Genomic DNA, 11,105 nt, shown 5'->3' on the forward strand with positions numbered 1-11,105 from the left:
TCAAATTTAAGTGCCAGTTTCCCAAATGTTTGTTCTGTGTACTTTTTTTCCCTCAAAAGTAACTCATAATAAAGACCAAAAGTAGGACACAATACACCCTGGGTACTAAGAAAAAATATGGATCTGTATAAAATGTGCTGATGTTGCAAAATACAAGCCTTTATTATTTGCTGATTGCTGCAAGATTATTTTCCCCACACTTGAGCACGGTGACACACGCTTCCTGTCAACGCAGCTCGCGGCGTCACCCTGTTCGTCTCTCGTCTCCCTCGTTTTGCGACCCGGAGGGAACTTGAGCCCGTGACTGGATGAGGTTCTATGTCTTTTTGTTGCAAAGGAGGAAGCGGGTGCATGTACGCTTCCTTTTTTCGGGTTCGTCTTTGCGCTATCCTGCCGAAGAATCGATTTGTGTGAGTTTGTGTTAACGTTTTCATGTGATATTTGCATTTATATTTGAGGCAACAGCTGAGCTGGTTCCCCTTTTACACAGTGGTGTTTTCCTCTTCTGGGATGCATCCATATTTTGAAGTAGGTACAGAAGTATTTGTGCCTGCTCCGTTAAGCCGTCTCTAAACAAACGAGCAGCTTCCTACCCGCAAGTTTACTCTTTACATCCATTTTTTTCTTGAGGGCGCCCACGCAGAAGCGCTAATCTGCGGCCTCCAGTCTGCTGCTTCTGCCACCTACAGTTTCCTGCGGGGGCCGCAGCACTGTATATACACAAGATATAAAAAGTCTACACACCCTCTTGCAAAGCCCGTCTCGTTCGAAACGAGGCTCGATTGCGGGAACAGATTTTACCAGGAGGAGAGTATTTAAAAAAAGAAATGCTGGCGCCTTAGTAATATTGGATGTGCTTGTGTTTGAAAAATACTCATCACTGTTAACTGCCACCTTTAAAAGTTCTTTAATTTACAGTGCGTCACCATTACAGTGTAGTTCAGAAATGGCCTTCTAGACTATCTTTAAATTGGCAGATCAATTAGAAAAGTTGTTACCCAAACAATCGCAGTCAAGGAAACTTGACCTCAGAAATACTATAACTGGGGGAAAACACGGGTCAGTAACTGTCAAGATGGGCGGAAGTTGTCTCGGGTTGCATCCTAATTGTTGACCCAGGTGGTTAAGGGATCCGTGAGTCCAGTTGATACCGTCAGGATCTTTGTTTTGAGCTCATAATACTCGATACATTATTTTCTTTCAATTGAATGGATGTATTTGACAATATCTCTCTGAAACCACATTTTTTTGTCGCACATCAAAATGTAAATAGATAAATAAAATATGTTTGAGAAATATAAGCCTAATTTTCTTTTACATTTAAAAAAAGCTATTTGATAGATATTTAATATATAATAGGTATGTAGAACGTAGCAATTGTGTTGGTCTGATAAATATTTTCTATTCCTAAATTGAGAAAAAAAAGTAAAGTAAGAAAAATAATTATCCTGCAAGTATTTTTTTTCACTATTTCTTCCCCTTAATTCCTGCAGAACCATCCATACATCCATTATCTTCCGCTTATCCGGGGTCGGGTTGCGGGGGCAGCAGCCTTAAAAGTTAAACCCACACATCCTTATCCCCGGCCACCTCCTGCACCTCATCCGAGAGGATCCCGAGGCGTTCCTAGGCCAGGCAGGAGACATAGTCTCTCCAGCGTGTCCTGGGTCGACCCCGGGGCCTCCTGCCGGTGGGACATGCCCGGAACACCTCCCGAGGGAGGCGTCCAGGAGGCGTCCTTATCAGATGCTCGAGCCACCTCAACTGGCTCCTCTCAATGCGGAGGAGCAGTGGCTCTACACAGAGTCCCTCCTGAATGACTGAGCTTCTCACCTTATCTCTAAGGGAAAACCCAGACACCCTACGGAATAAACTCATTTTACTTGTATCTGGGATCGTGTTCTTTCGGTCATAACCCACAGTTCATGATCATAGGTGAGGGTAGGAACGTAGACCGACCGGTAGATCGAGAGCTGGAGTTGGAGTCCGCTCGCGAGCGCCTGGTGGCCGGGCCTTTGCTCGCTGGGTCCGGCCGGGCACAGCCCAAAGGGACGACGTGGGTCCCTCTTCCCGCGGGCTCACCACCTGTGTGGGAGGGGCCAAAGGGGTCGGGTGCGTAGAGAGCTGGGTAGCAGCCAAGGGAGGGGTCCTTGGCGCGACGATCCTGCAGAACCATACTGTAAAAATCCCAGTTACAAATATTTACACTTATTTAATATATATTTTTAAATAACTTAAGAAAACATATTAAAATGAGTACAAATGTGTGTTAAGAAATGTCTATGCATATTTTACGATGCAATTATTTTACGAGAAATATTGCAGCCAGATTCCCAATCTACTCTGGTGATTCATATGTTTTATTGCGATCAGTGTAAATTTTCTCAGTTCCAACATAGGAGTTGATGAAATCATGTCCGTGCCTTCCTGGTTTCGTCACTCTTTTTTTGTACCGAGCCAATCAGAGCGAGATATGTGAGATGCGCCGGCTGATGATGATGAACTCTAGCGTAATAGGGGATCCCTGGGCTTGCGTCGGGGGGGAAGACTTCCTCGGCTGCGCTCGGATTGATTTATTACCCTTCCGAGTGAGGGGAAGCGTCTTCTCCTTTTTTCCACAGGCATGTCTGCGGAGATAAAGAAATTATCCTGCTCATACGGCAGCCGCTGCAGTATTTGCGTGGGTCAGCCGCTGAGGCCCGCAAAACTGCTGGGTCTTCTCCGGGAACAAAGCCCAGATATCATCAAGCAGACTTCCTTTCAAGCCGGGCGAGAATTTTGCATGGCTCGCCGTGTTTGTCTCGTTTGAAGATGTAATTCGAAATTTTGGTAGGGTGACTATGATTTAACTTTTAGGATGTTTTTAACATCAATACTGGCAAGAGTGTTTGACATTAGTTTCTGCTGCCCTGTTGCGACAGTTTTACAATGCAGACTTAAAAAAAAAACGGAAATTTGAGAAACATTATATAACATTGATTTCATGTATTTCTAAAGAAAACCGTGTTGGGATTTTCTGACATTTTTTAAACATGCAAATGTAAAGATACTGAAAATAACAGTATTTTAATGGGAAAGGGTGACAAATTTATCAAATAGAGGTATCAGTAAACTAGGCCAAGTTTTGCTCATAGTGTAGTCTTATTCCATACTTTAGATGTATTATTACAGCTCCCAAAATATCCTAATATGGCATATTCGTTTTAAATATGTGAAATTGGGGGCGGCAGTAGCTCAGGAGGTAGAGCGATCGTTTTAGGATTAAGGGATCCCAGTTCGAATCCCGGCTTGTCCGTGTTACATGCCGAAGTGTCCTTGGGTAAGACACTGAACCCCCAATACCCCCAATAAGCAGGTTAGCGCCTTACCAGCTCAGTAGCCTAGATGGTAAGGCGCCCGCTTTGAGACTGGGAGGTCGGTGGTTCGCGCCCCGGCCGAGTCATTCCTAAGACTTAAAAAGTGGTCGGCGGCGCCCTCTGTTGGCTGCGGCTGCATCGGCTCGCTACAACGGGTCAGGTGCAATCGACATTTCGTTCTGTGTACATTGTTACACAGAATGACAATACAAGGAAATTATTATTATTATTATTATTATTACATGGCTGCACAGATCACGGCCGCTATTGGGAAATGTGAAGCACAATGTAAAGCGCTTTGGGAAGTCATTGACTTGAAAAGCGCTATATAAATGCAGATCATTTCAGATCATTTCATTTCAAATTGATATACATTATATACTATGCAATGTATATATTTTATGAAGATGTAGAAAAAATGAGTTGAAAGACAGCCAGAAAAACTGTACAAAGTACATGGTTAATATTGTTAGTCAATTCTGATAGCCATTAAACAACCATGCCTGGTATCGGCACATAACCAATACTGTGTTGTTACATATATTTATCTAATTGATGCAAGCTAATGATCCAATGCATTTAACACAATATTGGTTGTAACCGTTTTTCAAATTTACTGAGCCTTTTTTCAAGGCTTGATTTCATTGTTGATGTATTGAATAGACTGAATATCGTATTATAGGTTTTTTTTTAGTATCCCTTTACATACAAGCAATTGTTAATGTATTAAAATGTCAGTCAAAAACCGTATTGGTGCACCTCTAGGAGCCATCGCAATGGAAATCTTCCAGCTATACTCTTTTGAATTATTACATAATAGATCATTAGTAGCATCGGGCAAATTATTGAAGTTTTGAACAAGGTTCTAAGAAGACGTTGACTCCGACCAGGTGCATCTTCTCTAAATGCCCTTGACTGCCTCCCTAGCATATTGCACAAAGCTGGTGAAGGTGCCGACATTACATAATCTCCCTTCCGTGGCTCTGACGAGTAAAAAAGAGGGCATCTGCCGGCTAGCATCTCGTCATCTCCGTCCCGCTTCCTTCCTCCAGATTTGAAACCGTTGCCACTGCGCATGCGGCACAAGTCAAGCGACAGGAAGGAAACACGTTCACCTTGGACTTGTCCTTTACCTTTTTGCACACGAAGCATCTGCTCGTGATCTCAGTTCTGAGGTAGGCTGCGACAACAGCGCAAGCTAATGATATCGAAATCTCACAAATGCTTTTATAGTTGAAAAAACTTGCCTGCTTATAGAGGCGGTAAGCTGGCAGAGAGGCCCCAAAAGAGTCAACATTGTGCTTATGGAGTCTTGGTGCCACCTTTTAAAGGTGCCACTAATAGAGCTCATAGTGAGCCTTAAAGCAAAACATGTGTCAGATTGATACAGAAACCATTTTGTATTTTTGATCCCCTCAAAAAGAGTACTCTGTAGATCAAGGATGTCAAACTTGGTAGGAAAATTTGTATTCATTTTTGTTTTAGCTTTTCTCCGCTAAAACTAAGCAATGTAAGTGACAAACCATGTTGAATACTTTGGCCCATGATCTTTGATCTGTGCAGCCCTTTGAGACTCTTTGTGATTAAGGGCTATACAAATAAACATGACTTGACTTGACAAACTAAACTATGAACACAATACCAAAATAAAATGTATCATTTGTTCATTTAATGGACTTCAAAGTCTGATTCGACATTAGATACACTAGAGTTGTTTCCCTCATCATGCTTTTTTTGCATACATTTAATCTTTCAGGACACGTTTCTTTTTTCTGTATTCCTTAACATTATTCTCTCGTACCATGAGTAAGAACACTATGATAATGAGATGCATTTGAATGCCTTTTTGTATGTACTCTATATCACTAGTGGTCAAGTGGTCAGTAATCGACACTCATCGCCGTGACCCGGGTTCAATTTCTGTTGCGTCAAATGTTATGCGATTGTGGTCAGTGACATTTTTCAACTGTTTATACATGGTTTTGCTTAATGTGCAGCCATGTTTTTAGTTCTTGTTTAAGTAAGAAAAATGTGTGTTATACAGCAGTAAATACTTGTGGCTACTCTGTAGCAGAGGGTAAGAAAAGAGTCACATAGAGCAGCCCGTCAAAGGCGAGCGCAGATAATGAGTGGAATTTGAAGCGTGTAATGGTTCCCTGCTGTCTTAATAAGTTGGCCCGAGCTGACGGAATAGTTTGTCCTTATTAAGGGTCTGCAGCCTTGTCCTCTTCCCACTCATTGTTTCCTGCATTGTGCTAGCATGACTTCACTGCTGTCACTCGTTTGTGGTTGCTTATGTAAGGAGAGCAATTTGAGCGGTCGCTAATTACCTATGACGGGGTTTGAACGTCGGCTAATAAGGCGAAGCTGCTTCAAACAATGAAGCGGCAAATTATCTAACCGTCATTTCTCATTGTTGAGGAAGGGAATAACCCGATAGAGGTCAAGCTAGCTACGACCAGTGAAGAGAGGACCCTGGCAAAACTGCGGCCGCCAAACGAAAATGGTCAAAGTGTAACGCAATATATAAAAGTAAATAAAGTACAACTAATATAAAAATGTAGTTATTTTGTGCCAGCTTTATACCCTTTCTCCCTATGTGTCTCTACTACAAAAATTCTAGCAAAAACAAATATCAAATTTAGTGCTCAATTACTACAAATGACCACGAAACCAAATATCGAATTTAGTGCTTGAAAACGAGGAATTGATATATTATTTTGCTTTGATTGTAAAAAGAAAATAAACTACATCAATACTCTTAAAATAACAGTAATACTATATTAGAGGAATGATACTTTAGATATACTACTTCAGAAATGCTCTAACAATACTACAGAAAGATCATGAAATATAGTGCTTAAAAATAGGGACCCAATATGTTATTTTGCTTTTATTCTCAAAAGAAAAAAACAGTACATAAATACTACTCGTAAAATATCCCAAACCACTACATAAAAACTACAAAACTGAATATCAAATTAAGAATCTAAAATGGTGACCTAATATATTATTTTACTTTCATTTTCAAAAATACCACAAGATATTGCGACAGTAATACTATAAATACACAATTACCTTTACGGAAATACTACTATGGAAATACTACTACAATAACACTATCAAACTATCAAATTTCATGCTTTCAAACAGGGACCAAATGTATTATTTGCTTTCATTCTGAGCATTAAAAAAACTGAATATTACAACAGAAATTAATCTACAAAAATACCACAACAATACTACAAAAATTCTACACAAACACATACAACTACAGTAGTACTACAATACTAAGTATAAAATGAAGTGCTTATAACAAGGACCTGTTATTTTTTTTCTTGAACCAGTCTGACGAGACTAAGCTATTAAAAAACAAAAAACAAAGAAATGTATCATGTGGATGTCTGCATGTCCAGGACCGGCCCCCTGGCCGCATTTTTCAACTGGAATCGGCCCGCGACTCCCCATATTCGCCCACGCCCGTCCTAACGTGTTTAGTTTTTGATGGAGACTGTCTTCTAAGTGAATGCGCTGCCCTCTGTTGCCGTGTTCCTGCCTGCAAGTGATCTTTTGTTTTGCATGCGGAAGGCGTTATGTAACACGTAGCCGGGAGAGCGACGGGGAAGGGTGCGACTCGTAACGCACACAATGACATAATCCACTGACCTCTTGCACCATTGCGGATTCCCGGCATGGAATTATTGTCATTTTGGCAAGCGTGGACCAACAACCCTTTTTTGCCCTCCAATAAAACGCTCGCGCGCGGTCGGAAAGCCAATTGCCGCAATTGGTCCCGGAGGACTTGTCAAGAGCCCTGATGTCATTAAGAAAGCTCAAAAAAGCCATGACTGATTTCTTTTCCATTTGCATTCATGGTCAAGGGAGGAAGGCTCATATGAGCTCATATTGAAGTCGCTTTCCTTTTTTGTTTTTGTTTTCATTGACTTGTTGGCAGGCCACGTGATTCTTAATTGGGCTCCCTCCAGTGCAGGGGTGTTCATACTTTGCAGCATGCGAGCTACATACAAAAATGATCAACTTATTTTCTATGTACTGTATTTTCCAGACTATAAGGAGCATCAGAAATTTGAGAGCCCCTCTTTCAACCCGGTGCACTTTATATACTGCAGAACATGGTGCATCGTTACAATTGCATACAGTAACTGTTCTGCATTTGAGAAACACATAAAGTGGTCTTTAGCATATGGTTTGTTTCTAAAAGAAAACAAAAGAGATGCGTAGAACTTCAACGACAGCTTAGATGCCAACAATCCATTGTTCAATGAAACTCCTCTTTTGCCGTTGCTCTGGAAAATAATTGTCCGTAAGTATAAAACGTAGTGCATGAAGTTATTTGTTTATGGTAACGTTTTGTACAGAAGTGCGTACGAATGCTGCTTACGGTAACTGTTAAATGGTCCTCTGAGTGCCCTCTTGTGGTTAACATGTTGATTGTTATTCATAATATTTTTAGTGGTGAAACCAGATGCCGTCATGTTGATTTACAGTAAAATTCGGACTATAGGCTGCACCCAGTCCATTTTTAAAGTAAAAACCATTTTGTATATGCATAAGCTGCACCGGACCACATTTGTTAGCTCTGCTTTACCTGTCAATACCTTAAAAAAATATTATTTTTAATCTAACTTTTGTATTTTTTAAGAATCAGTAATGAGTGTTTTACCTTTTTTGATTAAATGAGAATGTTGGCATTTACAATAAAGTATGTACACTTAAGATACTAAACCAGGGTTCTCCAGCATGGGTGCTCCCTAAAGACAGCTGAGTTGCCCACAGACGTGTTCTGAAAATAGCTCACCAGTGCTGGGTCATTGTGATTTTCTAGTAAAATTGTTTTTTTACTGTGGTTGACTGAGCTTATTTAACCCTACTTCTAATAGATAACCTGGTAATCACATAGTAGCAACATAATAAAAACATTATAAGATGGTACTTTAGGACTGCATCTCAAAATGGTGGCCCTTTGTGCTATCTAATAACAAAAAGTAGCTCTTAGCTTGAAAAAGGTTTGAGACCCCTGCACTAAACAGACCAGATGTGTGAATATAATATCTAACATGCCCGTTTTTAGGTGTCAGTTAACGCAGCAGTCGCTAGGAAAACTACACGTATCCACATTTTCTTGAAACAGCCTTCTGAATAGAAATGTTATCTTTTTCGGCAGCCTACTTCCTGTATCTGCCTTCTACAGAGGAAATTAGAGCACAGATGCACAAGTTTACCATCTTAGGACTATCTTTTCTGCATTCCAAAATTCTGTACTCGACGTATATTCCGATTATTTTCAAAATGAGCGTTTGGCTCTGCGCTGGCGTAATTAACCAAGCACGCTGCCTCGATGATGGCAACAGTTTCCATTATGGAACAGTGCACTTTCCCGGCTATGGAAGAATATCTGTTTTTCATTTCACGGGCCCGCATCGGCCGTGTGGGAGGAATCCCCCAGTAACATGACTTTGCTTCTGCCATCCATTCACAGTTGCCGACTGTATGTGGGCATACCAACATCGCTGCACTCCGTGCGCTTTAAACTTCCTTTTTTCTTATATTTCAGATAAAATCCAAGAGGCCCAGAAAGAGCTTAAAGAACCGACAAGCTCTAGGAAAGGTAATGTAACTTTTTTATACAACTCATTGAATGCTAGTACTATTAATGTTCCCTGTGTATTTGCAAAGGATAAAAGCATGTGTACGTAGGCAGCTACAGTATATACAGTAAGCGTTTTTTCCTTAACATTTACCGTACTTTCCGTACTATAAGGCATCCAAAAACCCCAAATTGGCCAGGAATTTGAAAAGTTGCCTAAAACCCGTTGCACCTTCTATACCACAAAATACAGTGGATACATTTGGGATTGCATTGAATATTGCTACGTGTAATACTAAAAAGTTTCACAGTATTCAACAGTGATTGTGCAATGATTGATCATTTTTTAACCACTAGATCACCAGTGATACAGTTGACATATGAAAAGGCATTCGATTTTATTTGATTATTACAATATTTTTACCCACAGCGCCGACATTTTTTTGAGAGAATAGAGAACTGTTATAAGGCGCATTTTGAAAATGTTTGGGTTTTTAGGTACGCCTTATAGTCAAGTCAAGTCATTTTTATTTGTATAGCCCTTAATCACAAATAGTCTCAAAGGCCTTCACAAGTTCTTACATATAAGAAGTTTAGTCCAGAAACTCTGTTTAAATTCCATGTGCCTTAAAAGTCCAGTGCGTCTTATGTATTAACATATAAAGGGATCTTGAAATGCTTGAATTTAAATGTGTTTTAAGCATTGAAAATGCTTGAATTTTGGGCGAGGTCTTTGTAAAAGCTTGAAATTGTTGCCATGTTTTTCAACAAGTCTGCTTAAAAATGACACGGCTTTCTGGTGGCTTTGCTTTGCCATTGTGATTCTTCTTCCCTCACAATTATCAGCAGGAGGAATTAGATGGAACGACATTTTCCTGTGTAGCATCATCGCATCCTACGGGTCGTGCCCAAGGTTTAGGTGTGCATGCTACATCTAACCAAAGCATTATGGAATGCTTACTAGTGCACAGATTACGTATCAATCATGGACATTTATTATGGGCCATGCAAAAAATTAAGGTAGTTAATGAGAATAACTTACTGCAACTGAAAATGTAATCGGCATTTTTATGTCATTTTTCCCCAACACAACAAAATTTACTCAAGATCTAAAAATCATGTCTTAAAAAATGCACACACAGGATTTAAAATGACGTATGCAAATTACATTGATAATGGAGAAATTGGAAAATTGGCTCTGAAAGTCTTTAAAAAGTGCCTGAATTCGGCCATAGAGGTGTATGAACTTTGAAAATATGTCAAAAGACTATTTATGGGGGGCTTTATTATCCTCTGGCCATTTTATCGCAAAAAATTTTATTTATGAATAACAAAAAATAGACGCCCGAACTACATCCTGTCATAACGCAGTTTGAGTTTTTTTTTTTTTACTTTTCAATTAAGTCGCGCGTTGACTGAATCATCTTCCTTAATGAGATTAAAAGCAGCTGAATATAAATAATGAGCCGGCGTGCCAGTCAAATGATGACGACACTCTTTTTTTCATGACATGCAATTTAAGTACATGACATGACTTTTTACGATCGAAAACCTCAAAGCCACTCTGGAGAGTGTGAGATCGTTATTGAATCAACATTTATTTTGGAGAACCTACTTTCAAAAGTTTTTTTCTTGTTTTTTATGTCATCCTTTAAAGACTTGATTTGGATAACGGATTAACAAGGCCGGGGGCGTTCCTCAGTCTAACTATGCCAAGTACCCAGTTGGAACTATGACCTTGGGAAAAAGGACTGTTGGGTTTATGTAACATATCCTGAGTTACTTTCACAGCCGTCATGATGAATGGTTCACCGTAAGCAAATTGGAGAGGGTGTGCCGCTTGGACTCGTTTCTGAGGCTGGGAAATTTTATTTGGAACTGGAATTATGTTTGGTGAATGACATAAATCAAGATTTAAAAGAGGAGCTATAAATTGTTTTGCGAAGTTTTAGCAAGGCGTCTATGAATGTGTACATTGAAAATAACTACACAAAAAATAAACCTTGTCCTATTGGCAAATCATTTTCCTCATACAGTATTATTGTTTTTGATTGAAATGGTCTTTTAAATAGAGCAGGATTATCTTATTTGGTGGATGTGATCATTTGTTTTGTAATATAGACGAAAACTGTTTTGAAATT

The 11,105-nt window shown here is 39.8% G+C and overlaps 1 protein-coding gene across 4 annotated transcripts in view; it reads left to right on the top strand.

The window, feature by feature from the left end:
* hivep1 (HIVEP zinc finger 1) overlaps window positions 1-11,105 on the top strand; it is a 78,440-nt gene that overhangs the window by 50,746 nt on the left and 16,589 nt on the right. For all 4 annotated transcript variants that reach the window (XM_088328921.1, XM_088328920.1, XM_088328923.1 and 1 more), the window contains one exon: window positions 8,932-8,985. In XM_088328921.1, the coding sequence (XP_088185047.1) occupies window positions 8,932-8,985 (54 nt within the window). The remainder of the gene's footprint in view (window positions 1-8,931; window positions 8,986-11,105) is intronic.

The sequence above is a fragment of the Urocampus carinirostris genome, chromosome 2 (assembly GCF_059441175.1).
Source record: "Urocampus carinirostris isolate Australia breed hairy pipefish chromosome 2, RoL_Ucar_1.0, whole genome shotgun sequence".
Lineage (NCBI taxonomy): Eukaryota > Metazoa > Chordata > Actinopteri > Syngnathiformes > Syngnathidae > Urocampus > Urocampus carinirostris.